We start from the raw sequence: 27,490 nt of genomic DNA, 5'->3' as shown, positions 1-27,490 counted from the left end.
GGTACTAGGTATTGGGCCATTCACTTTGGGCTTCGAGCCAGGCCTCTATGGCTGTCTCTCTCCTCCACCCATCACTCCTCGCTTCCCTCTTTTCTCTAATTTTCTCTCTTGTTCTATATCTTTTTAGATCCGCCATGACACTTGCGCTTTGTTGCGGAAAGAATTTTCATTATTTTAGATTTTTTCAACAAAATTAATTTATATTAATAGAATACTAAAGGAGAGAAAGATTTATTATTTTGATAAAGTACAGAATATCGTGGGTAATCAAATGCATTAGTTAGATAGGAAATATGTAAAATAGAGAATACTTGCATTTTGTCAGTCTTTTGGAAATCTGTAAAGAAAATTTGATGTTGACGACAAGGTATCTAATAAATATAGGTTATAGTCAGAAGTAGCTTTGTAGCTGGTGAGTATCCAAACTAGTAGTACAATTCTACTACAAAATCCAGCTTTCAAAACAAATTAACCAATGCCTTTATTTTCCTTTTTTTTTTTTGATACTTATTACCCAAAAAAAAATAATAATCAAAAGACAATAGGACATGTACTTGTACTTGGGCTGCAATAGAATCATGCAAGCTTTTACAAAATGGGCTCAAACATTCTGGTCCAACTTTCTTGTTTAGAGATGGAATCAAAGATGGGCCACATGGGTATCAGTCTATTTTGGAATTTAGGCCCAAGGTTTTCAGCCCACAAATCCCCACTCATCCAACAACAATATCCTACACCTTGCAACCTTTTTCTTATCTGAAAGTACATCTATCTATCACCATGCAGTGTATCCAACTCCACTGCCACTTCCTTCCCTTGCATTCAAAGCTCATACACAGACAGAAAGTTGAGATCAACAAGAAGCTGCTTTGGCTTTCTACTCATGAATCCACTAATAAGGTAGCTCTTCATAGCCAAAACATTTCTTCATCACATCAACAATGGAGGACAAAATCCATTTCTGATTCTCTTGTTCTTGGTCTCACCACTTCTCCTCCCAAACCTGACATTTCAGTCCTTATTCAGACAGGGTTAGCTTCTCTTATCACTTCAAATTTATCAAAATATGTATTTAATGGGACGCATATATACATATATACATATATATACATATATATATATATACATATAACTGCTAATATGTAACCACGAAGTAATAACTCAACTCAGTTGGTTAGATCTCTGGGCTTAAGGTGGATGACGCTAAGGTCAGAGTTTGAACCAACTTGGAGTATTTCCCTAAGATTTTCTTGGTTCCGTGGGTCTACCCACTTCCGAGTAGGGGTTAGGAGCCCTATTTTTTCGGCATGGGCTTCAACTCGGTCTTACCTATCGTCAACGTAGTTTGGATTGTTCTGACGGCTCTAGGTTTTTGCTCACTCAATTGTCCGAAGGACATGCTGAACTGGATGATTTTTCATTCAAAAATATTGCTAATATGCATGTATTCTTTCTTATCTACAGTGCAGTTCTCATATTCTTCTATGGAATAGCCAACTTCGTGGTGCCTTATTTCGTCTCCAAAAGTCTAGGACTCGATGAAGATGAGAAGCTCGAGGATGAAACAGGCAAGGCCACAAGTAATACAGAGACCTCAGAAACCCAGAAACAAGACTTGGACAAAACCAAAGTGTGACAAGATTCAGACCCAAGAAGAACAAAAAAAAAAATTAGTTTTTTAAGTTGTACTTGCAAATTCCAAATATGAGGAAAAAATTTTCATTTCCTCATTTCTATTGAATAAAAATGTTTCCAGTAATTTACAATTTACTGCATAATAAATTATGCTGCTTAACAAAAGACATTCAAAAAGAAGGGTGTAAGTATACAATCAAACGATTGTCCATTCGCTATCGTCCGGACAAGGAGTTTTGTCATCTGGGGATGAACTTTCTGGCTTAGGAGGTTTCTTCGAAAACAAAGATGACTTGCCATCAAAGAAATTAGAGAACGGTTGGCGAGTAGGGCTCTCTACTGAATGCTTCTCATCCTTTTGTTTTCTCGCGTTTCTATCCTTGGATATGAAATTCAGGTTGAGTTTCTTAAACATACGTTTTGGTTCACCGATGTTTAATGTGGTTTCCTCTGCCTGCTTCATGGTCTTTAGGAGCTCCTCTGGATTAAGCAACATTTTCTCCACCGTCTCATACACCTACTCCAGGAATTCAATATGAAGTTTCAGTGAAGTATAAAATTATAGAAAGCCTATATGACTGCGCAAAATGAGAACAGACATATGGAATGCTCATATATGACTGCAAGAAATAAACAAAGCGAAGGATTGTAACGAAGCAAGAAGAAAATGGACAAAACTTGTATAATCAAAGTGCGTGCATGATAATTCTTGAGAATGTGCACGTGTACATGTGCAAGCAAAAAGTATATGCCATTTTCCTATGGAAAATTCCAATGTCTCCAAGGAAACAAAATAACTCTGTTATGTACGATATAGCACTTGGGTTATGGCATTTAAAACGATATTTCTGGATTATCATAAGTTTAGGCCTTAAAATTAAAATTCATTTCACGGTTGCAATAAAGCTTTAGGCAAGTTATTCCTTGATCAGCTGTTATCTAACAGACCTACCCGGGAAAGATCATCCACTCTCTCACTCCAGCTACGGCCCTGGCAAATGGCGATGACAAAGTCTTTGCATTCATAAAACAGCTTTGACAAATCATTGTTTCTGGGAAGATTAGCCTCAGCCATTACGAATCCCAAACCGAGCTGAAAACGTGAACATGTGAAAGAGAAACACGCTTAGCTTGAAAATATTAATTAGTAGAGAATTTACAATAAGAGTACAAAACAACCAGCTACCAGAAGTCATCCCCCCCTCCTTTTCCCATTATTAATACTTGATCACATAGACATTCCGAACAGCATGATCATAGAACTTTCTGAAGAAGATTTGTGGAATTAAAAGGAGGAAACCATTAAAAAGAGTTAAATAGGGTAACAATTGGCCCCTTTCAAGAGCTAGGTCTGTCAAAGTAGAAGGGTTCTATAAGAGGCAAAGTAATTTTGTGGAGTGACCATTGTAGGATCAGCCTCGCAACTAGGAATCTAAAAGAGGAGTTTTAGATGTTTGTGCTGTAGGTAATACATTAAGTACTAGTCATTATAATAATTGATTAAAAAATAATATTCTGTACCTAGTAGAATGGTTAAAGAAGATGCAATCGTCCATCGTTTACGAGTGGTTATGATATCCACATTTAGAAGTAAATATATGGTCATGAAAAACTTACCATATTGTTGACAAGCAACATAAAACAAATTAGAAAAATGATGACAAAGACTTACCAAAGAAACAAACAGTTGTTCAAAAAGCTCAGCAGGGGTAATGTCCTCTAAGTGATTCAAAATACCTTCCCTACATCACCGGTGCACCAAACTCTTGTGAGATACCAACAGAAATCAATTAAAACTCCAAAATAACACCATCAATGATAGTTCTTCCAACTTACACTGCTAAATCCTCGTCAAAGAGGGGAGCCTGTTTAAAAGCTGGAACTGGTTTTGCAGTTTCCCATAGTTCAATCCACAAGTTACCTAGCACCAAAAGACAACTCATTTATCACATAAACTCTACAGTAACTAACAGCACATGTAACTTTAATATAACATAGGAACTGACTTGTTAGAGAAGGGATTGGCAATGGAGTGCAATTTATGATAGATGTAACACAATCTTGAAAGAAACATGCAACTCATACAAAATGGAAAATCACACATTTCCAGAACCATCCAATTGGTTGACATCACCCAGCAATTTTATAACCAATGACGGCCCAAATTGATGAAGAAGAAGAAGCCAAAGATGAAAATGAGGAGGAACTACAGTGAAGAGGTGCCTCTTGCTACAGATAAAGGCCACATCAGAAACAATAAAATGTAATTATGTAAAACCCTAGCAACTGAATTTTCGAAATCTCATTGACAATTGCAGATATTTTGTTCCCAAACAATGCATTTGGCATTCCCCGAATTTTTTTTATGGCAAGCACAGCATTCCCAGACTTTGAGTTCCATTAACCATGCCGCATATCAGAACATTCTCGTCTCAAACTTTGCAGTATTCTTCTGCTTTCTAGCTAAGATTTTTCCAATGAATTTTCTAATATTCAAGTTATGAGAGACCAAGCGCTCAAATTTAATCCAACAGAATATTAAATTTTAAGTATTTGCAAGCAGTTAACCGTCAGAAATATGTCAAAAACAATGCAAACTATAATTCACTAAATTTAGTGTATAGATACAAATACAAAAACAAGAACATTTCCTTCTTCGTCTTCTTTTTTTGGTTAAAACTTAAAAAGCAAATAAAGAGTTGTATTGATAAAATGGTTCCCACCCAAAAACATGAATACATATATGTCCTTTTCATGTGTGTATGTGTACGTGTGTCTGTGAATATATCAATCTCTTATTGCAATGAACTTTTGACTTTTATAAAAATTCCATTGTCTTGAATTTCCATATTCACGCTCATGCAACTCCATGAAGCCTGCTAAAGGGTATATACCACAGGCATGCCTGTTTATCAGTAAGTATTCTATCTACTGTAAGAACTCTAAAGAAACCTATCTTTGCAGCACTACATACTACTCAATACTACACCATCAAGCTACCTCTCTTGATCCCAACATCCATGCCACATAAAACGGACCAGTTTTACCTGGGTTTGGTTTAGTTCAGCCAATCTTAAAATACTTCATGTAGAGAAAAAAGAAAACAATCTTAGAAATTCAACACCGGACAATGGTCATTGAATTAATAGAAATTTAGTCTTCTTCTACATTCCATAGTTTTGTTTGCATTACTACAGCTTGAATCAGGAGAAGTTCCAAATTAAGTTCTTGCTAAGAGGTTTAATAAAACAATACCAGTGACTGGATTACTGAGAGTTACAACTCCTACATGCAAATGCAATTAATAGTAAAAAACCACTAAAATCCTTCTAAAGAAGAATACTGAGATGCCTTAGTGAAATGATAAGTTTTCTTTCCATTTTGCTTACCATTCCTCTTGCTCACAGGCTCTCAAATAGTGACATATGCATGTGATATTTTTTTTCCGAATATTGAGGTTATCTACGAAGAAGATTGTAATGAGCAAAATTGATAAAGCAGAGGGCAATTGGACAAAGTGAGAACCTTCTTTCTGCATTCGTCTACTTAGTTGACCTCTTGTAGATGATGCATCACCTCCATCAAAGAAGTCATCGCCCCCGTTACTTGCCTCACTTTCCGTCCAGTCAGGGGGAGAATGCCATCTGACAAAATCTTCTAAAATACAGCCAGGATTTGCAGCCTAACACAAAAATTCACATTCGAAATTTAATTAAACAAAGTCTGAAACTGTTCTGACATAACAAAAGCAGCTTGGAGATCTATAACATAGGAAAAACAGTCTTCACTCTGGAGCTTCACCTTGAAGGCCTGCATATCAGAGAGAAGTTGAGAGCACCCAGCTCCAACACTGACCATTGGGAAAGAAAAAAAAAAAAAAGTCAATAAAGTGCTTTAATAATGGATACAGCTTAGCATTTTTTACATAAGAAATTACAAGAATGATGCATTTGAAAAACCCACAGTGCACCTATTATGCCATAAAGAACAACAGAAAAGATTTCAAATGCAAGAAAATGATCTTTTTCTCCAAGGCAGCATTGATGACTAGTTATACTTTTCTATCAACTTCTTTAAGTGTCCCCAGCAAAAGGGATATGGCTCAAAACTTATTAAACAAAAAGAAAAAGGAAAATGAAATGACCTGCAATAGATTGAGCTTGCAAGAAATAAGTAAAGAGTGTGTATACGTAGAAGATACTAAAATATAATTGAAGGAGAAATCAGAAAGTTTCAAAAGAGCAAACTTTAATCAACACTACGTCAGGACACATTCCAATAAGCACATTAATTTATTATGGTGTGGGCTTTATCATTCATTGCCTTCAGAATGAGGTCAGCATGATCAAGATACCAGAATGCTTTTCAAATAAGCCTCGAAAGACATTTGCACTTCATTATCTTCTGATGCTTTTGCACTTTAAACCTCTGAAGAGTTTATTACAAAATAGATGATGGAGCAATAACTCATATCTGATTGATTTCCCTTCTCCTCAGTTGACTACCAATTTAGAAACCCACACAATTTCTTTCTAAATAACAAAACACAATTTTAAAGACTATAAGGCATGTTTCGAAGAGTTTCCACTCGCATTTTTCCAAAAGTAGTTGAGTTCTAACCCTATTCTATAATAAAGCATTGAGAATCTGCTAAAAGAAAAATCTCTGAATTTTCTTCCTCTTTTTTTTTTTTTGGAGAATTTTCCAGAGAAAAAGCTCATGAAAACATCTATATGGTGTTTCCATTTTATTGTTTTCAATAAAAAGAACTAAAGTGATTGTTTTCAGAGAAAAACAGGAGGAACTATTAAAAACACTGTTGTAGGAATAGTAATGCATGAATTCAATAAGACTAAAAACAAGCTTATCTATTTATCAGTAAATTGATCTAGAGTTGAAGCTCAAGAAACATATTTTGAACCTTATTACATATTTTTTACTAGTTGTTTACAAGTTAACCTTCTTGTTGTATAGTAAGGAACAGATTTACAGGTACTTCATAAGCTCATTCAAGATGCAAGTTCTCACATAAATATTAATGAGATTGAAAATTGTCTACATTTTATATCAACCCATGATGTTACAAAAAATTAAATATGAAAAAATATCAACTGGGTAAGTTCATGAATAAGACCAAGGAATGTATAAATATTTATATTTGCACATAATGGCTCAACAATGTCACATTTCTATGCAAATCTTAATCAATGCTCTTCATAACAAATACAACCAATAACATAGAGACAAATTCATGTATCGATCGAACAGTAGCATCTTTATATATGCATGAACACAACAGTTATAAGATGATTCATCGCAGACAAACGCTTCCTAAAAAAATTGGAAAACATCAATCACATAAAACAGTCAAGCACTGCCTTCAAATTTAAAGCCTAATTTCTGCCCAGCTGTTAAAGATATGTAAACACAAATCAATGTCCAAGCATGTAATATTCGCTCATGACTAACCTCCCAGTTCGAAGCACAAATTCCTCGTTTTCTCTAATAAGGTCTTCAGTAAGTAAAGGCCCCTCCTACACATATAAATTCACATAGGTATGAGCAATTTAAGTAACTTTGGAGACAGTGGTATTATCTTGCAAATCTCTTCAGCCAAACCTGTGTAATGGGGCAGTATACAGGTTCGCCAGTCTCCAGCATTGCTAAATCATCGGCAGGACGATCAGCTCCTAGTCGGAGAACAAGTTCTCCAGTGCTAATCCTAGCATACAAGAGCGGGATTGCAGCAGATTCTTCAGAACTTGAATTGGCTTCATTCACTACACAGTCTAAGGTTTCAGTGGCAAGAGCACGTCGCCTATCCCTGGAAACACAGCAATTGAAAACTTGCAATTGCTGATATAGAAGACAGGAATTTAGATCTGGAATTCCATCTAAAGGGATGCCAGGTATATGCTGCCCTTCAGACCAAAGCCTCCTTAGCTGCAATGTTAAAGAATTCAAAACATATTTTGTCAACTGAACTGAGGATAATGGCATAAAGCGAGTTAAGCCACGTTTTTTTTTTTCCTTTTCACCACAGTATTTCAGAATCAAGTTCAAAGTTTTCGAACTTACTTCAGCAACAATTTTACACCAAAATAGTGCCATTTTATGCAGGGTTTTGAAGCTCCCTGTAACTTCGGCTAGCTTAACAACAAAACTCTCAGGAGGTGCACCGTGAATATCCCTTGGGAAAGATGAGGTAGTTGTAAAATCACCAGAACCAGAGTCAAGCTTCCGTTTGAGAAAGTTTCCCTCTGCGCATATCTTGCAGATATTACAACGAAAGTGAAAGATTATCACAAAATAGTGCAAAAGATTAAAGAATGATAAATGAGACTCTCGTCAGTTCACCTAGTTACGAGTCTACCTGCATCAAACAACAAATGAATCAGAGATAGGACTTTTTCATCACGATCAAACTCTTGTGTAAGCTTATCCTCCTTGTCACGAGTCAGAAGAGACTTCACTGCAGCAAGGCTCAAGCCTGCTCTCTCTCTAACAGGTGATGAATTCGCAGTTGATGCCAAAAGATCTTTCATTGACTTAAACTTTTTTCCAGCACTGAAAAAAAGAGGCCAATGTAGCAGACACTTAGAATATGACATGCAAGCTACAATATGACAATCATACATTTCACAGTTTCATATGAAACCAAATGAAATAAAAATAATAATGCTGAAAACAGAAAACTTACTCAATGGCTATAGCCAATTGCTTTATGACAGGCATTGGAGGAATGGTATCCATCCTGGTACCATTTAATTGTTCTAGTACAGCAACTACTTGTGAACCCTATAATAAAAAAAGAACCCATTCTCAACAACATATATTCCAGGCAATAAATGTCCCAATTATAACAACAAACAACTAAGTTAATTAGTCAATAATAACCTTTCAAGAAATTATGCATGATTGTGAAAAATAAAAGCCATCCTTGCTCTTGTACCAAAACACCACGCAAAGGAGCCCATCAAGATAGTCACTGAAAACATTTTTTTTCTAAATCTGAAGAAATCCATACAAGTTTTAAGCAAAAGCTCTAAGATGTTTGTTAAGATTAGTTACGTTGTCATTCAACCCAATAAGTTAACTTGTTGGGTTGGGGCATTTCACATCATTTATACATATTCTAACACTCCTTTCACGTGTGGGTTGGGCAATCCGATGGCCCAACATGTGCACAACAACAAATTGAGGGTTTAAATTGCAGAAGCTAAGGTTTGAACCCAAGACTTCATGCTCCAATACCATGTTAGGATTAGTTATTTTGTCATTCAACCCAGTAAGTTAACTTGTTGGGTTGGGGCATTTCACACCATTTATACATATTCAAACAATGTTCCTTGCCTATGAAGGTAAAGTAGCCCACAAAGCTCGGAATTTGAAACCTAAAACTCTTTAATTGAAGGAATGAGCAAAAGTTAGCAGAGGATGTCCATTTTTATAATAGAGGAAAGGATTACATAATTGAATTGCAAAATCTAATATTTTTCAATATAACCAACTGCCAACATCAGCAGCTCCCTAACAAGTTTATACCACATAACCAAATAGCAATGATTCAAACTCTAACCATTTTTTAGCACATCAATTTGCACAGTATTTATAAGTTATAGAAGAAATTACGATGGCCATATCATTGTTGGTTTCATTGGAGCTAACATTTGTTTAGGGGCTTCCGCCAATGCAGGCCATGAGAGACCCAAACAAAAAGCATACTGATGCAGGATTTTCAAACTACATTACATACGGTCAGCAAACAAAAACTGGGAAATAATATATATTTGATGCAGGCTTGGCTATAATGTACTCTAACTGGGAACCTGAGACTTACAATTTTTTTTTGGGAAAAGTTACGAGGTTATGGGAAGCCAGGAATTTGTCTCTTTTTTTTTTGGATAAGAAATGGGGCTATATTCTTAGTTTTTTGAGGGAGAGGGGAATCAAATCTTGCACGTTGTGCAAGTGTACGGAGTTGGCTACCACTAGGTCACAAACTACTAGTTAAAAGGCTCCTGGGACATTCCAGTTGTCATAATCATCAAAAGAATATGTTAAAAATAGGAACATATCCATGAATTATCACGATCATGATGTTTATGATGAACTACTATAGTCTTTCAACCAACGTCATTTCAAGATATTAGCAATTTTAAGTGCAGTTAAATTGGGTTGTACTATATAAAAACACAACACTCCATATCAAGTTTCGATATCAGGCTGCTCAAGAAAAAAGTAAGTCTCAGTTTCGTAATCACAAACATTAGAACATGTCCACCAATCTACGATAATTTCAAATTAAAACATCAGTTGAACATTTATTCACTCCATTAATTACTAGGGTCCTAGTAAAAATAGAAAACAAAATAACAAATTACAAATTTACAATAGAATCACCCCATGCCTCATAATCTCATAAACAACTCCCTGGCACAACGTTCTCAGTTCTCACAATGCTCACATCGTAAATTCATAAGAGGATTATCATACCACTATACCAGACAGACATGCAAGAACAAAATATAAATAAAGTCTCTCACCTTTGCTTCAAGATCGTTTTTCATGTTCAGCAAGTATAGATTTTCATCATAAACTAGAACAGCCATGTTTGGATTTTCAACCTTCTCGGTATCTTCAACTCCTCTTTTCCCTATTTTAAAATTCTTCAACTTATCCTGCCAATCCTTCTTTGTCCCTATATGTGCAGGTCTCCAATCTAAATGCTTTCCTTTATGTTTGTCCTGCATCATGTCATTACAACTTCAAAACACTAAAAGGACAGAATATTAATGTAATAACTTGATTCATCGCGGGAAAAAATCATGAACACCTCAACAAAACATGTATGTAGAATTGTAGATCAATCTTTATTAACTTATTTATTAAACGAAACATTGAAGAACAATTCACACAAACTAGTATTCAATTTTTGACACAACCAAACACTAAGACTCATTAAATTCTTTCGCAATTCAGATATTGATCCAACATTCTTACCCTCAAACAAAACCACAAAATCAAGTTCACCAAAAACAATACCGCTTCAAATCAAACACCAAAACCAAACAACAAATACAGGTACCTTCGGGTCATTATCGCTTTTAGGGGATTCCTCTTCAAATTGTTTCTTTGATTCCTTAGGCGATTCTTCTCCAATGGAAGATAAACGAAGATTGGAGAATCAATACCAACAATCAGTCAAATTATCACAAAATTCAAATATCAAAAACAGAATCCGTTGAAGTAAAGTGAACCGCTGAAGTGAACGACTAAGAATAGAAAATCAGAGATCAAAATTATCAAAAATGGAGAGTTACCCAAATCCAATTTGAGGTCCGTGAAGACGCGCTCCGCTTTAGCAGCTGCAGAATGGAAGGCAGTCTTCGCTTTGGATACAAAAGAGTGCTCCTCCATATCCTGCGCGGGGGATGCGTACGTTAAAGAAAAATGCGTGACGAAATCGAAGGCATGTTCATAGGGGGGGAGAGAGAGTTGATCTTGCAAATAGAGATGGTTCAGGCTCAAGACAGCAAAATTAAAAAAAAAAATTTGATTTTTTAATGCTTTTATTTTTTAATTAGACTTTGTCTGATTATAATTTTAGACATTTTACTAAGACAAATGAGTTTAAGATTAATCAATAGTTGTGATGTGGAAATCTCAACATATAACCTCTTGAGTTATAACCTAATGATAAATCCTATTGCAATCAAATCGCATGGACTTGACAAGTCCTCACTTCAATTTTCACTGACAATAATAATATTTTAATCATATTTTAAGTTTTCATTAAATTTATCATATCGTTAAGGAAGTTTTAAATTTAAATCCATATTGGATATTCAAATAATAAATTTATATGGTATGATTGTTGGTTGACATAATAATATGATGTCAATTATTTATTTTGCACATCCAATTAGTTTAAATGTATAATTAGGTTAGGTCAACTTGTCTCTTGTGTTGTAGATGTGAATTTTGGAATACATGAATCAATCATGATGGACGGGCGAGAGAATGCGGGACGACCATAGTGAGAAAACGTGTGTTAAGGAAAGTGACATCATAATTTGAGTTTTAATGTGTATTGAGAAAGTCTTGATTTTTGAGTTCGATTTTCACTAAAAAAATATTATTATTGTGGTTATGCGTTGAGTTTTAGCTCAATTTATCAATGTAGTCAGATGTGAAACTTATGTGTTTAGACTCATATCGAATATCTAAAGGGAAAATTTGTATGGTCTCATTTTCGGTAAAAGAAAATTAAAAATTAAGATATAGAGTTCCTTAAACGGTAAATAATTTTCTCAAACAAACTAGGCTTTAGTTCTCCAATTCATCAAGCCCTTAAGCCCATAAACAACTCGCAACTACGAAGAATGATCCCAAGCCCAGTGGGCTAATCTGAAAATCCTTAGTCCTTACCGTTTCATCATTATGGGCTTTAGCCCGTGAAAAGTCCTCTTAATTCTGCTTTGGATTTGGAAAAGGAATTATGAAATTCAATTTTCGCCCACTCGCTCGCTTTTATCACACGGACAGAGGCGCGCGCGCACTCACTCTGTGACAGTCAAGCTTGAGCATCAAAATGGAGGAGATGGACGAAACGGAAGCCGTTCCGCAGGTGCGTTCCTTGCGTTTGGTTACCGAGAAAACTGACTTAAGGAGATGAAAACTGAATTCCTAGAGAAATCTCTCCTACGTTTGTATTTTCTTCGAAGATTGGGAGTCCATGGCTCAGACTACGTTGACTAGGTTCTTTTACGTTTAATTCAAGAGTATATTTTCGTTATGTTTAATCCTGGTTGCAAAGTTGTTCATGATTCAATTTTCGAATTACTCTGCTTGGTTGTGGTAGAAGAATGGACGAATTTTGTATTTGATGTCATTTTGCGTCCATAACATGCTAAATTGAGTTCACCAACCTTGGAAGAGTTGGAGCTATTTTTAGGATCTGACTCTCGGTTTCTTTGCCATTCTACTATCATCAACCAAATAATGCATAAACCAGCGAGCAGTTAGTACTAATTATTGGCTACCTAAGTTGTGAGGATGAATTTTTTCTTTGTTTTGTTTATGAAATTATTGGGAATTAGACTACTCATCAATCCAAGTGACTACTGGTCTTTGCATTTTTCGTAATTCAGGCCCATCTGTCATCTCTGCTGCAATGTAAGATTGTTTAGCAGCTCTTCTTATGCGTGCACAGATTTGTGCTCGTAAAATAATAATTGCACCATTAATTACATTGCATATGTACTACAACTGCTTTGAGGTCATTAATTAACCTAACCTTGAATGTAGGTGTATATGGCATGTGTTCTACAAGGTCATCGGTAAGCTTTCTATGGCTTTTACAGCTTATAATCCTATTTCTACAACTTTAAAAAAGATATATGGACTTTGACACTTCACTTGAAAGCCATTTTGGGCATCGTGTTCTGAATGTTGATTGGTGAGATATAAAGATTACAGGATAGGAAATGCTGTTTGTTACATAGTTTGCCTACATCGAGGACTATGGAGAGCCATAATAAGCATTCTGGCATTGTGGACCTTGGGGAACCATGTTATCCCTTCCAATTCTAGTTTTAGGTACACTGATAGTTTGAGTACTCTTCACGCATGGTTTTGAATTTGAGAAGTTAAAAACATCTGTTAGAAATGTATCGGTGCTCAGTCTTTACAATGTGTAACTTGGGGGTGTTTGCTAATGTATATCCTCTAATTCTGCTTAATCATTATATTTCTGATCCATATCTACATTATATTGAGAATATTTACTGTCCAAAGGTGGGATGGATTATTAACTTGTCATTCGAGTTGGGAGCTAAAAATAATAAATACTATGTAAAACTAAGCTCTGGAGGCATGAAATTTTTTCACCCAGTGGCAGAAGCCTTAGTCTGCATACAAGTAACATGCACTCACGGACATACAGTAAGACACACACAAAAAAGAAGCTATCATTATAAAAGCAATGTTTGGTTTGGTCAACAGTAATAAGAGGTCACTGTGATCATTTCTATTGCAAATGTTGTATAAGTGTCCCTTTGAATCCAGAATCAAATCTAATTTTCTGGAGTAATGACTTTGCAAATACAGAATTGGAGTTTCTTACTATGATTCCAGTATTCGCCAACTTCATGTGCTAGAAGTTTGGGAAGATTGTAACTCAGACTTTCCCTTGCTTGATCTAGGTATGTGTGCATTAATCTTTGGTTCTAAGGGAGTTGAGGTCTGTTTATCACCAGTGCTTTTACATGCTGTTTTGATAGTTATTTTGGTTACTAAAATGAAGATCTCAGGACAGTTTTATCCATATCAAATCATGATCACATTCATCTTGTTAATGCTTGTTTTTTCGAACTTTGCTGTTATTTTCTTTGAATTCATTTAATTCTTTCATTGTTCTTGTTTCATTATTTTATTTGTTTCTCTTTCCTTGAAAACACTGTCTTAGTAAAATATCAAGCTCAGCCTCTGATCATATACACTAGCACTAAGAGTGAAGAATCCTTTTTGTCTGCTTTGCAACGAAATGGTATGTTTCCTTTTTATTTTTCTCATGATTCATTATTTTATTACCAGCTTGTGGTCTGTGTTTACTCTACAAAGAATACAGATGGGACAACTGAGGCCCCTACAGTAAAGCTTGTAAAGAGTTCAATATTCAGCTATGAGCAAGCATGGCACAGGTATTAAAGAAACAGTGATATGAGTGCGAAGGTTTATTCTCAAAATGTTCTAGAGTTGATATCCTTTGATATATCTACTTGGTTTAATAAAAAAATCACTTGAAGCACAGTGGCCACATTAATGATTAGGCATGGTAATGCGATTCATATGGTTTGTAAGATTGATATACATGGTTGCATGGATAGGTATCTCATTTAATTGGAATTTGACTTTGAAACTTGTGTTTTCAAAATTTGGAGCTCTACTAATTGTGGTTGATGGTGTTGTCTCAGCTAGAATGGCTATCTTTCCAAACTTACAACAATCTGTTGAATATTCATCAACTTTTACTTAAGGATTCCCAAAATGTTTGGGATTAAAGCTTTGATGATAACAGTGATGATACACTGTAACAAGAAATCTTAATATCTGAATTCTTAATTCCAGGAAGAAATTCAGTTATCAGGTTTTAATTAACTTTAAAACTTATAAAACTTATTTGTACGGTCTTGCTTTTGTATGCTATGTAAAATTTGTTATCCTTGATCTTTTTCATAATTGATGAGTGTTTCTCTCACTTGTCCTTAACTCGTTATCTCAGCTCATGATTTCCTTTTTGGCTCGAGTCATACAGATTGATATATCTTCGAGTAACAGGAATGGATGATGGTTTAAACATCAAAGAGAGAATTTGTTATGTAAGCTCAACAACAACATATACTGACTGTGGTTGTATGCTCTACATGTGCTGTCTTACTTTTGACATAGAGTGTGTTTCTATTGGAGCTTGACTTTCTTAAGTTTGTGCAGAAGGCTGGTCTTTGCATGGTTATGCACCTACTCTGAACACAGTATTTTCTGTCCTAAATATTTGGATACTTAGTTTGCAAATATCTTACTTACATTTTTTTTCTTCTTTTTCATCTCAACATGGGGAAAACTGGATGAATTTTTTCTCTTTTGTTCAGCAGTCAAATTATAGGTTCACTGCAACTCTAGAGATCATACGTTCAATTCTTGAAGGCAACTTCTTTGCTGGGGTATAACATCATACATCTTGCCGTTCCCTAACCTTACCTCTAGTGCAGCAGCCTCATACACGAGAGTTGTTGATCTTTTACCTATCTTAGCCATCAAACCTAATCATTTTCTCAAAGACAGTTCTAACCTCCTTTAAATGGCTTTTCAAGTTTATTTTAGGATTAACCCTCTGTGGTGAAGATACTCGTCTTATTTGACTTATCTTCTCATGCTTGCACTCTCACTACCTTACATTTCCCTATGGCACATGAATCCTGAACCCCATGTAGATAATTACACAAGTTCGAATCTAGACTTCCCCTTTCCCAAGGAAGAGTGGTTTCGAGGCGGTTGGTTATGCTTGTTTAACTATGGTGGTCTTGTTTGATTAGAATAGATAAATATATAGAGATAGTCCCTCTGTCTGGATCAAACTTATTTTTGCTTGCATCATCTGCAGCTGAGTTCTATGATGGACATGGGAAGCGATGTTCAAGTTCGGGCTAGTGGAGGCCTTCTTGCCATATTAGAGAACGAAAGGATTGTTGATACCCTTGAACAAAAGGAATGTGGCAATGCATCAATTACAATCGATTCTGTCACAGAAATTGCACTGTATCTTTTCTACATAATTTTATAAATGTCGAGCTTTCATTTTTTGTATTCTGGTTTTTTCTTACTTCTTTGTCATGATTAATTAAATATATTCGTAAAGAAATCTTGAAATATGTTACATTCCTTCACTGCCTCTGACAGAAACAAGTTTCTTAAACTTGACGCAGCAGCTCATGAGGCATTGCAAATATTCCAATTAGACAAACATCCAAGCCATATGGGTATTGGTAGAGCAAAGGAAGGGTAAATATTGCACTCTTCTTTACTACTTTGCCTCCCAGATATCTATACTGATATCTCCACATGCAGATTCTCTGTGTTCGGAATGATAAATAAGGTGTGTGAAGATATAAATTTCCCACATTCTATATTATCTTTGGAAATTGGAATATTGGGCTCATTGAGTTGTCCTTAATTCAGTGCGTGACACCAATGGGTAGGCGCCTTTTGAGGTAAAATGCCATTGATATGCTTTTGACACTACTGTTTCTGGCATTACCTCTATTGAAGGGATTGAAAATAAAATTTTTTATACTCTAGGAGCTGGTTCCTGAGGCCTATCCTGGACCTCGAAAACTTAAATAATCGTCTCAATGCTGTATCCTGTTATTGTTTATACTTATGGAGACTGCTTCTGCTAGAATTCAATTAATATGGCAATAGAACAATTGTTTGTATAATTAGCCATCAGATGAAGTACATCTAGATGATTTTTTTTATTGATTTTCTGAATTCTCAAAAATCATTAGAAAATTGTGTACCTTGACAGAAATAAGATATCATTCTTTCTTTGTTCAGAAGAACTGGCATCATCTTTATGTGAAACTTTGAAGTCTGTTAAAGACATTCCCCACATACTCAAGGTATGATGGTATTTTGTTCTTCCTTTTATTCATGCTGTCAAGTGACAACATTGTTTCTTATACTTCATTACTTCCACATCTACAATGTGAAATCTTCATATTTATGCTTTACCACACTTTGTTTTTCCTATGCATGCTTTGCCTACACTTACTAGGGAGTTAGTTACTTTCTTTCTAGAATCATAAAGACATTATATTCCACTAAAATAGGTAACCTCATTGCAGAATTATTTACTGTCTAATTCTTAATTATAAAGTTTGTAAGTATCTTCATTCATTGTGGCAAGGCTTGACTAATTGTCTGGTTGAAAATGATTGATGCTCTAACCTCTCTTGTTGCTGCACATTCTATATATGACATGATTCTCTTGTATCATGTTTCTTCTCATGTATTTTTTTTTCTCGAAGAAATTCAATTCTCCAAGCTCCTTATGTACTAACAGCGACTGGACAGCTTTTCTGAAGGTAGGCATAGCTTTCTACATAATAATTTTGTTATTCTCAATGCTGTTTTCTCTGGTCATTAAAGATTTTTGGTTCTTGTCAGATACTGCTTTCCTAAATGCTCTTCTGAAAGCATTGAAAATTCAATTGAAATGGAAGTTAAGCATATGACTTAAGTGCAATTCGAATTGGCCTTTCCTAACAGCATCTTGGCTTCCAGAACACAGGCCTCAATTGTTTTAAGTTCCTTCTTCATTCTAATCTTATAAAAGCGTGAGCTGCAACTTTCATTCAGCAGTTCAATGTTATTCTCCGCAGCTGGAACCCCTGATGCTTGTTACTCTTAAATTCCTCTCAACTACCCCCATATTTCTTCCTCCAAAGTCCAAAGTCTCTGCATCTTTCAACTCTATATCAAAAATATACTGACGGAATTGAAGAACTACACTTTCAATCTCAGTCTTTCCATTCTCTCTCATTTCTACTCAAGTTTCCTTCTCAGAGGGCAACATGAAGTGCCAGCTCCATCTCCTCCAAAGACCTGGTGCCTTTCTGTATCATGAATTGAACAGCTTGGATTTCATTCTCCATCTTTGTGGACCTGTCATTCAAATTATGAAGTTCCCTTCTTATGAACCTAAGTTTCTCTCGAGCTACCTTTATTTTACTCTGCAGCTTGGTCTTTTCTTCCTCAGACTTCAGTAACTCAGTAGCTTTACCACCCAAACACCTCATTTTCTGCAAGGAGTCTACTTTTTTCTTTTTGTGAATGCAAGTGTTATAAGGAGATGGTTACTACTAGCTCGATTTTTCAAGGAGTCTAATTTGACAGTATTATCTATGGCAAACAGAACCTTTCCATCCTCTTACCTTCAGTTCTCTGTCTCAAGTTTTGATTTCAAATGAACAAGGCTCTGTGCTAATTCAGCTTCCGCTTTTTGAATATTTTCCAAAGAAGCTTCAGTTTCACCCTTGCAGAGCTAAAGGTTAAGATGGCTTAATTCATCCTTCTTTTGGCCTAAGTGAGGGGATGAAGCACTTTCACTTTTCCTAAATGTTCTTTATGGATTTTTTTGCCTTCTTCCTCTTAATGTTTATTTGCCATTGATTTGGTGGGTGTGCTATTCCCATTATTTTTAAAGTTAGCTTGGTCCACTAACTGAGAGAGAGAAGATAATATATTAAATTGAGGTCCTTCTAGAGACATGATACTTATCTGATGAGATCCTTTCTGAAACTTTATGGACTTCTTGTAATGACAGTTTTTATGGAGTTATATGAGAATGACTTTTGTCTTTATAGTCTTATCCGCCTTTCTTCCATCCTGCCACTGCGGCGAAAACCTGAAGCACAGGGTGTAGTTTCCGTTATGTGAGAATGACTTTTTTGGCCTTAATTGTGATTTTTGTTAACATCATATCGTAATGAACATGAAAGAGTTGAAAGAGAAACAAAGAGATGATTGGTATACTATTTAATAATTGTGTTCTTTTACAGAGCACATGTTCACTCTTGCATTTGAACAAAATATTTGAAGTGGGCATTCATGAAAGTCTTCGAGAGCATGCAAAGCATCTGAATGTGAACATTCTTCAGAGGGTATTAAACTTTTTCTTCAAGGGTTCTCAATCTTATGCTTATGATATTATATACAGAGGTTTTTTCATGTCGTTAGATGTATAATTTTTTTTATTTTATTTTGCAGGCTTCTTCTTGCATTACAACAGAGCTTGCTTATGTCTATGAATTGGTAACCTGTTAACTCCTTTATATTCTGTTTCGAGTAATTATGCATATCGCTCATTTACTGTTTATTGATACATATGCTTTTCCCTAGGTTTTTTTAGAACTTTTTCGGAAAGTTGCACAGTGGGAATATCCAAATATATATACGCTCCTCAATGTGGCATGTGTTTAGCTAAGTTCTGCTGCTTCAAATTTGAATGTCTTTCTTGACTTTAATAATATGTATGATGGTCTTAAGAATTTATTCTTACATGTTATTTGTTGAAACTGCTCATATGATACAATGGAAATCCTTTAGATTCAACAATAACCTACAAATTACATAATCGTAAATGCTTTACCTAAACAAAAATGGAGAAAAGGCTTATAAAAAACCAAAAAATCGAGAAATTCCCTGGAACATTGACGGCCTTGATTGCTCACCAGGATAAGTAGTAACCTAGAATCTGCAAAAAAGGAGAACCAAAAGGAATATCGGGGAATATCGGGGCAAGGTTCTTTAACATTCTTCGAAAAAAGAGTTATATAATTGGTTGTTTCCAGGACTCCTTTTTCTTTATAGCTTCTTGTTATGTCCGCTCTACCTTTTTGTTCCCGTGGTTCATTGCAATGACTTTTTTCACATAGGAGGCACAATTTTTTCAATTTTAAGTTACCTGTCAATAGGAGGCACAAGTTTTTCTTGTGAAGTACTGTTTATCGATTTGTTCATATATGTTGGTTGCATTATTTGTCTTCTTAATAGCTGCTACCTGTTATTTTTGTAAGTTATAGTATAATTACAATGTTTTCTGCAGGTTATTGGTGTTCTTGATCTAAATAGAGGTAAAGAAAAGGGTTATGGGACGATAGTGAAAGAAGGTTTCTGTGATGAGGTAGACATTAACTGTGATTTCATAAGATGTCTTTTGATGAATGTTCTTTATTCACTCAAAGAGTATCACATGTGTCTCTCTCTGTCTCTACCTCTCTTTATCGTTGTCTGTTTATTCCTTTCTTTCATTTTTTCTTTAATTCATGAGGTCAATTTGATGGAAAATGAAGTTGAATTCATCAGGTTTCAGGTTCTCTATATGAAAATTTTGTATATTGATTTCATTTATTGTTGTTGCTGGGTAATGCTTGAAAGCGTGTTGTGTATTCTTACATGCCTTTCTCATATATTGGCTTATAGTTGGATGAGCTGAGGCAAATATACGAGGAACTGCCTGAATTTCTGGAACAGGTTCGTATATATCTTTTGTACATCAAACCTGAATAATCAACACCTTGGTCTATTTTGATTGTATCATTTCTTTGTAGGTGTCGTCAATGGAACTCGCACAACTTCCTCATTTTCCGAAAGAGAAGCCTGCTCCTTGTATTGTTTATATACAACAGATAGGTTTGTCTGTGTTTCTTTTAACTACTTGCATGGAAGCACCTTGTCATTCAAAAATTTTGGGGCATTTTTCTCCTATTTAAGAGATTTTACTCAACTCAATATAACAAATATTACTTTTTAGTGGATTTCTTCACTGTCACAAGGCTTGCCAAGTCACTGTCAATATAAAAGATTTTGTCTAAGAAATCGAAGTTAATGAATTATTGAATTAGAAGAAGTTTGTCATCTTGATCTCAGCTGCCCATTGCACATAAAGTTCAATAGTATGAGACTCCATATTCGAGACAAGATCTTGATGACTGTCTTGCTCTCTGTGATATATATGTTTTTTTTGTCCATGATAAAGTAGGGACACGTAATGTGATAACGATCGCGAGTTTTCCCTGTTAAATAGTAACCGGAAAGTTCGAATAGATAGTTAAAAGTAGATACGGGTCATACGGTGTGAACAAATCATTTGCTCTAGAGGGGGAGGTTTTATATGATGAAAGAAGGGAATCCAGAGTGTTCCTATCTAAGCTTGGACTTTCTTTTTTTAGTTATTGAAATAATCCACAAGCTTTGTCCTTGTTTTTCAAGAGGCAAGTCTGTGAGCTTTTGATTCTTCAATCAATTCTTTTTTGGTCATTTATCATTTTGTCATCCTCCACTTCTGAACAAGAAAACATATTTATTATGATGTGATTATTCATTTGTAGGATACTTAATGTGTTTCTTTGAAGAAAAGCTTGATGAAACCACACTAGGTCTACAAGACTTTGAATTTTCTGTAAGTGGGTGCTTGCGTTATCCTCAAAGGATGTCTTGTGTGATAAATATATATTCTTTATTTTAAGAAACTCTGTTTTGTAGTTCTCTGATGCAGATGGAGAGGTGAAAAAATTCTTTTACCGCACCCCAAAAACACGAGAGTTGGATGACCTTCTTGGAGACATTTATCATAAAATTTTAGGTATGCATGTAAAATCATTCTCTAGTAGCTGTTTTTCTTCTAATTGTTAAGACACGATAAATTTTGAACCAGTCCAACATCATCAAAGCCTTTATCCCAAATAAATAAATTGGGGACAGCCTCACGAAGCCATGAGAAAAATAGTTGAAGGAGTCCACTACCAGTAGTTTCATGAAAATATACTAATATAGGTAGAGTATTCCAGAACAACATAGATGAGTTAACATTTGTAAAGGATCATTCTGGACAAAAACTATTGGTAATCAACACAGTCCCCTCCATACCGTATTGCAAGCATAACCCTTTTTCGGTTGCAGCAACACCATGTAGCTTCATAATCCATCATAACCTTGCTCCAAAAAAAAATCCCATCTAGGCCAGTCATTTAGATGTAAGCATAATTTAATTATCTTTTGTTTAACCTCCTTGCAGTTTATTTTTTAAAAAATTTATCTTGAACTTATTGTTGAAGATATGGAGAGGGCAATCACCAGGGACCTGGTGTCACATGTAGTCTTATTTTCACCACATCTGCTTAAGGCAGTCAATTTTGCTGCTGAACTGGATTGGTAAAACTCATTTCAATAACACAGTCTCTCTCTCTCCCTCTCCCTCCCCTCAGTAAGGTCTCTTTATGTAAGAAATTATTGCTGGCAATAATATCTTCATGTCATTCAGCATTTTGTCATTGGCTTTGATTGCTCGCCAGAACAATTACGTGAGGCCTAATTTAACTGCAGAATCAGTGCTTGATATACAAAATGGAAGGTAAGAATCATTTTTTACATACAAGAGTGTGGAGTCTTTTGGCTCAAAATTAGTGCGCTGTCCGGAGTCTCCGGACACCTGTAGGAGCTGTCTGGACTCTGGAGAGCAAGCGCACTGCTCAAGTCAGTGGTAAAGTCGATCGATCGACAATGGGATCTGACTTTTTTTAAGAGTTGAAAAATAGAATTCTATAAGGTTTTGAGTTAGAATCCAAAACACATTTGGGTTTCCTTCTCTTGTGTTTTCGGGTAGCCTATAAGAGTTAAGGTTTGTGTTTTCGGATAGCCTGTAAGAGTTAAGGTTTGTACAACTTTCTAAGGAGTCCTAGAGTCCTAGAGAGAGGGGTTTGAGGTGTGAGAGTCCAAAGAAATGGATTTGGTGATTAGTTCTTGAGTTCAAAAGCTTATCTCTTTTGTAAATCTTCTTCATATTAGTGGAATTCTTCGCTCGAGGACGTAGACAAGTTGTGCTGAACCTCATTAAATCTTGTGTCTTGTTTCTCTCTTTTGTTTCTGCAGATTTTCTATATTCGAGTTCTGTCGTTAAATACACAACAAAAAGGTTTGGATATACTCAATGGGTAATCATTTGATGTTCATTCCATTATGCAGACATATTTTGCAGGAAATGACTGTAGACACGTTTATTCCCAATGATTCTAAAATTCATAACGATGGTAATTCGACGTCTCAATTATTCATGTTACATTTGAATCTTGGCTTCTGACTTCCCAAAGAAAAACTCTGTCCTTCTTAGCATTGTTCTTTTAAATTTTGAAGATTTGTGTTGTTTCAGGAAGGATTAACATCATTACTGGTCCTAATTATTCAGGAAAAAGTATCTACATAAAACAGGTTGGTGATTTTATCTCTAGATGCGTCTCGCTTTTGTGGACTGCTAGATGTGTGATTCATGCATGCATGTTCTGTTCTTGTGCGTACATTAGCCATATGTAAATTTATGTAATCACTTTGCACATCTCATGTCAATCATTTTGATATATTCTACACACATTAGCAAATAATGTGGTAAAACGGACTTCCAGACTTGTCTCCGATAAAATGGTTAAGTTGTGGCTGTTAAAACACCTTATTCTTCTATAGGACGAAGTAAAAATCCTAGGCAAGGATCCATAAGAAGAACGATGAGGGGTGTACCCTTATTTGAATAAAAAGAATGGTAATGAGAAGATCCTGACTGGGAAGAAAATGAAATGAAGTTATCTCCTGATTAACTTAAAGAATGATAATGAGAATATCTTGAGAATGATAATTCCAATTTGTAAAATCAGGAGAAGGAAGATTTATAGCAAAAATCCTGATTACTAGAATAGCAGAAAATGCCAGTGAGAAATTCCTAACTGAAACGTATCCATATAAAAGAATATATAACACAAAATTACCTTATAGCCCTAACACAACAAGATCTTTATGCACTAGTTTATAATTGCTGGTTGAGTCTCAAGCTTGTAGCCTTCAATATATCATTCGTATTCCTTCACTAGGAGCTCTTATTTATTTAATTATTTTCCTGATCTCAACATTTCTGCATGGATATCTTTCAAACACTATTTTCTGGACTAGTTGTTTGGGATGAATATTCCTTTGGTGTAATCATATTGATGAATCTTGTGCTGGCTTATTCCTCATAGGGTATGATTGAGATCTTATTGCCTTTGTTTCTTTCCTCCAGTTTGATCCTTGTTATTTCTCTACTGTGTAATGCTCAAGAAAGAAGCGTTTTTCCAGGTTGCTCTGATAGTTTTCCTTTCTCACATTGGAAGTTTTGTGCCAGCAGATGCTGCAACTATTGGATTGACAGATAGGTATTGGCCTTCAATTGCCTTCTTGTAAATACAACTTGTGTAATTACATACTGTTAATCAAATGAACCTTGGTCCTATTCTGGCAGAATTTTCTGTGCAATTGGAAGCAAGCTTATGACTGCAGAACAATCAACATTTATGATAGATCTGCATCAAGTAGGGATGATGCTAAGGTATACTCAAATGACATTAATTAGGGTAATTTGAAATTACAATCTAATTATCGTCATGGTGTACAGTATCCGTATCTCATTATCTTCCGTGTTTGGGTCTTGTTGATGCATTTGATGATCCTCATTTTGAATCCCTTTTTTACCTGTAATATGAATTTATTTTGGCTGCTAAGCCCGTTTGTCATTATCAAGTATGAAATGGTGGATTGATAAATCTTTAAAGTAACAGTTTCATTAATACTTCCATTTATGTGCATATTATGTTCATTTTGACAAACTTTTGCAGGCAGGCAACTTCACAATCTTTATGTCTGTTAGATGAATTTGGTAAAGGTACTCTTACAGAAGGTTAGTCTTTTGTACAGAACTTTAATTATCTTGGATATTCATGTGCCATGTAACTGCAAATATTGATGTATTATTATTCATTGGATGTATGCTATCAATCCCTACACACAGATGGAATCGGTCTGCTTGGAGGAACCATCAATCATTTTTTCGCTTGTAATGATCCTCCAAAGGTTTGACGCTCTTCTTGTCATGCAATAGGAGTCACTAGTTAGATGAGTTGGTTTCCTCAGTTCTTGCATAAGGGTCATCAGATTGTTATGCATGTTCACTTTATTGTTACATTGATTACGACTTGGCTGATCTTTTTTGTGAAAAGTTACTTCCATCTATTGGTCAATGCCCTCTTAGCATCATAACCACTCAGGCCTCATCAAAGGTTTTGATGGGATTTATGTCTATCAGACCCTTGAGTATTTTCTGATGTTTAATTAAATGCCCGTCTGTTCATGCCATCTTCAGTTGTCTCTGTGTTGTCTTCAGCTTTGTATCATTTACAAGAGAGCTGGCATACTCTGATACTTTTAAAAGGGGAGTCCTTAAGGTGCAAGTAAATTTGTTGAGAGTATTTCAACGCTAATGTGTATACCGCTGTATAATAATCATGATTAAGAACTACTTCTCATTATTCCAGACATTATTATTGAAGCATATTTATTATTTTATTACACAATGTTTCAAACTTACTGTTTTCGCCTTTTCGGGGGCTTAATATGAGTAGTGTCTGGCAGAAGTCTCCCATTGAACTATCTGAAACCATGAATTCTTCATATTTGTTTGTGGGCAAACCACTTCACCTTATTGGGAAGGATGAGGGATGGCAACGGCATATTGCCCCTCCCAATCACACCTGTTGTCCAGATTCTTTTCCTCTGCCCTGCACTGAAGTTGGGAGCAGTTTTATTCTCTGCCCTCTGCTGCTGGATGTATTTCCTGTCCCTCTATTCACCCCACTCGACCCCATCTGAATACAAGAGAATAAAATTCTTTCTCATGGTGTTAGCATAAGATCTTAACAGGGGAATATTGAGAGAGCGAGAGAGAGAGCACATAATCTCAGTTAGACTAAGCACCTAATACAAAGAAATATGGATGCCTATTGACTGATGATGGATTATGATATATGCCTGTGGATTTTCAGGTTCTGGTGTGCACTCACTTAACTGAATTATTTAATCAGAGTTTCATACCAAAGGTATGTTCAGCATCCATTCCCAGAGCCAACTTAGAGCTCTTTACTTTCACAGCTTGGATAATGCAGAAGAGAATTTTATTGTGTTTTTGTTTGACGTATTTCAGTCTGAAAAGGTCAAGTTCTACACCATGAGTGTGCTGAGGCCTGATGACAGCTCTGAAGAGCTTGAGGACATCATATTTCTATATCGGTATTTCTGCAATTCCTTTAACTTCACAGTACTGTGAGGACAATAATGCTACTCTCAAATGAATGAGAACAAATTGTTTCATTATCCTTTACAAACTGATGTCAAGTATATGGCTGATGATCCTGTTAATATAATCAATGATGGCCTCTGAAGTCTCAGCATTATTTTTGTTATTGTCTTATTGATCATTTTTATTCTCTTTTGCTCCATGCTGATGGACATTGGTAGAGAGCAACATGTCATAGCTCAACTCTGTGGCACGTAGGCAGTTGCATTCTTATAATGTTGTGCAGTATGACTTTTTACTCTATGCATTCTTAGAAAAGAACCGTTCTGACATAACCCACCTTATTCTTCTGTTATTTTCTTGTTGGCTGTCAAAGAGGTTCTGCTAATGAATATGCACTTGCAGGTTAGTGCCAGGGCAGGCTCTTTTAAGCTATGGTGAGTATGTATTTGTTATCTTAAGTTCAAAACTCATGCTTGGAATTTACAATTTATATTGCAAATTACATGTGTATTAATTACTGCAGGACTGCATTGCGCACAACTTGCTGGTATGTTCTGGATCTGAAAAAAAATAGGAACACCATGTTTGCTTACTTAATCCGAGCTCTGGTAGACTCAGCTGACTAAAAATTGTTTGCTTAGGTGTCCCAGGTGAAGTAATAAAAAGAGCGGCATTTGTACTGGATGCCATTGGAGATAATAGACATGTTGAGAGATTGTGCAATGAGAATATATTAGCTCATGACCAGCAACACAAGGTCTTGCCTTCCAAAGATGTCTCATAATGAAAACTATTGCTATCCCATGTTTTTGCTCTTGCATATTTGCAGTTTCATTATCTGTTTAAATGCAGAACGCAGTGGACAAGATGCTGGCATTCGATGTTCACAATGGTGACCTTGACGTCTTCTTCCAAGACATATTTCCTTCTTAGTTCTTCAAAAAATCAAAGGTATCCTCTCCCTCCAAAACTATTGTCTCCTGTAATGCTAGAGCTACCGACAAATTTAACTTTGAAGTGATTTTCCTTCACAATTTTCTTAATCGGTTTACAATGAAGACTTTACATGATATACTTCATTCATCATAGAACATGAGGAGATCAAAGATTTTAGACCTGCAATCTCAGGCATTTCAACCTCATCAGTTCGTCTAAAGCTTTACTTCTGGTTGGTTTGACTATATTTTAGAATTGAACAACTGTATGGGTATCTTCAATGGTGTCTCTATCCCTAAATATTGGGTATATAGTCACCCAACACATTCTCTATCCTTGTTCCCCTTCCCTATCTCATTCCTCATTCATTGCTATTCCTCAAGTCATTCCCTATATATTAAATAAGTCATCTTTAACACATTTATTTTCTGTCATATTTAGCACTCTCTTACTTTTTATATTTTTTAACATTCTTTCTCTAACTTTTGTATTATTTGACACATTCTCTCCCTCTCCCCTATTTTTACAATTTTAAATATAACATTTCAATTATATAGAGAATTAATAAGAGAATCCATTGGGTGAACAAGCTTAAAAACAAAATCACCTATGGTAGGAATAAGGATATAGAGAGACCATTGGAGATGCTCTAATTGTTTGACATGTACCCAGTTACCTTGAATTCATGTGGATGGTGTACAT

General features: G+C 35.5%; 3 protein-coding genes across 15 annotated transcripts; 2 read left to right on the top strand and 1 right to left on the bottom strand.

Annotated features, from left to right (window-relative positions):
* The first annotated feature begins 736 nt into the window (after positions 1-736).
* LOC119990076 lies at positions 737-1,759 on the top strand. The gene is made up of 2 exons (XM_038835896.1): positions 737-1,031; positions 1,465-1,759. Exons 1-2 carry the CDS (start codon positions 781-783, stop codon positions 1,634-1,636), a joined length of 423 nt encoding a protein of 140 aa, XP_038691824.1. The 5' UTR covers positions 737-780; the 3' UTR covers positions 1,637-1,759.
* LOC119990075 (rab3 GTPase-activating protein catalytic subunit) lies at positions 1,697-11,168 on the bottom strand. 3 transcript variants are annotated; one of them, XM_038835893.1, is made up of 14 exons: positions 10,959-11,168; positions 10,724-10,791; positions 10,182-10,382; positions 8,336-8,433; positions 8,009-8,202; positions 7,714-7,895; positions 7,255-7,578; positions 7,105-7,169; positions 5,437-5,485; positions 5,161-5,317; positions 3,472-3,556; positions 3,308-3,377; positions 2,588-2,728; positions 1,697-2,152 (listed from the first exon to the last, which is right to left on the bottom strand). In XM_038835893.1, exons 1-14 carry the CDS (start codon positions 11,053-11,055, stop codon positions 1,832-1,834), a joined length of 2,052 nt encoding a protein of 683 aa, XP_038691821.1. In that variant the 5' UTR covers positions 11,056-11,168; the 3' UTR covers positions 1,697-1,831. The 3 variants fall into 3 exon arrangements, with proteins under 3 accessions (XP_038691821.1, XP_038691822.1, XP_038691823.1); XM_038835894.1 differs by having other exon boundaries at positions 10,724-10,788; XM_038835895.1 differs by lacking the exon at positions 10,724-10,791 and having other exon boundaries at positions 10,959-11,095.
* Positions 11,169-12,128: 960 nt separating this feature from the next.
* On the top strand, positions 12,129-27,385 carry LOC119989477 (DNA mismatch repair protein MSH5). Of its 11 annotated transcripts, XM_038835022.1 has the most exons (36): positions 12,140-12,265; positions 12,946-12,977; positions 13,117-13,236; positions 13,747-13,841; positions 14,105-14,185; positions 14,267-14,339; positions 14,954-15,017; positions 15,800-15,954; positions 16,096-16,197; positions 16,264-16,291; positions 16,375-16,406; positions 16,495-16,552; positions 16,731-16,817; positions 17,226-17,282; positions 18,759-18,860; positions 18,967-19,011; positions 19,805-20,071; positions 20,182-20,232; positions 20,310-20,391; positions 21,090-21,160; positions 21,244-21,343; positions 21,816-21,912; positions 22,022-22,111; positions 22,723-22,787; positions 22,907-22,965; positions 23,860-23,936; positions 24,023-24,109; positions 24,396-24,457; positions 24,569-24,630; positions 25,599-25,652; positions 25,757-25,842; positions 26,255-26,286; positions 26,376-26,399; positions 26,494-26,609; positions 26,705-26,803; positions 26,942-27,385. In XM_038835022.1, exons 1-35 carry the CDS (start codon positions 12,230-12,232, stop codon positions 26,783-26,785), a joined length of 2,730 nt encoding a protein of 909 aa, XP_038690950.1. In that variant the 5' UTR covers positions 12,140-12,229; the 3' UTR covers positions 26,786-26,803; positions 26,942-27,385. The 11 variants fall into 11 exon arrangements, 9 of the variants coding, with proteins under 9 accessions (XP_038690958.1, XP_038690953.1, XP_038690956.1 ...); XM_038835021.1 differs by lacking the exon at positions 26,942-27,385 and having other exon boundaries at positions 12,142-12,265; positions 26,705-26,922; XM_038835027.1 differs by lacking the exon at positions 26,942-27,385 and having other exon boundaries at positions 12,145-12,265; positions 19,805-19,882; positions 26,705-26,922.
* The last annotated feature ends 105 nt before the right edge of the window (positions 27,386-27,490 follow it).

This window comes from Tripterygium wilfordii, chromosome 21, assembly GCF_013401445.1.
Source record: "Tripterygium wilfordii isolate XIE 37 chromosome 21, ASM1340144v1, whole genome shotgun sequence".
NCBI classification, from domain to species: Eukaryota; Viridiplantae; Streptophyta; class Magnoliopsida; order Celastrales; family Celastraceae; genus Tripterygium; species Tripterygium wilfordii.
Note: the sequence above shows the minus strand (reverse complement) of the source record. Positions and strands in the feature narration are given on the sequence as shown.

What these genes read in the sequence shown, in the direction of transcription:
- LOC119990076 (XM_038835896.1), top strand. Translation starts at nt 781, where the DNA reads ATGCAGTGTATCCAACTCCACTGCCACTTCCTTCCCTTGCATTCAAAG. An exon ending in TCAGTCCTTATTCAGACAGG is followed by an intron (nt 1,032 to 1,464) that starts GTTAGCTTCTCT and finishes TCTTATCTACAG; the next exon opens with TGCAGTTCTCATATTCTTCT.
- LOC119990075 (XM_038835893.1), bottom strand. Translation starts at nt 11,055, where the DNA reads ATGGAGGAGCACTCTTTTGTATCCAAAGCGAAGACTGCCTTCCATTCT. An exon ending in TCATTTGTTGTTTGATGCAG is followed by an intron (nt 7,896 to 8,008) that starts GTAGACTCGTAA and finishes AGATATGCGCAG; the next exon opens with AGGGAAACTTTCTCAAACGG. An exon ending in TATACTGCCCCATTACACAG is followed by an intron (nt 7,170 to 7,254) that starts GTTTGGCTGAAG and finishes TTATATGTGTAG; the next exon opens with GAGGGGCCTTTACTTACTGA.
- LOC119989477 (XM_038835022.1), top strand. Translation starts at nt 12,230, where the DNA reads ATGGAGGAGATGGACGAAACGGAAGCCGTTCCGCAG. An exon ending in CCTTCCAATTCTAGTTTTAG is followed by an intron (nt 13,237 to 13,746) that starts GTACACTGATAG and finishes TTGCAAATACAG; the next exon opens with AATTGGAGTTTCTTACTATG. An exon ending in ACTATTGGATTGACAGATAG is followed by an intron (nt 23,937 to 24,022) that starts GTATTGGCCTTC and finishes CTATTCTGGCAG; the next exon opens with AATTTTCTGTGCAATTGGAA.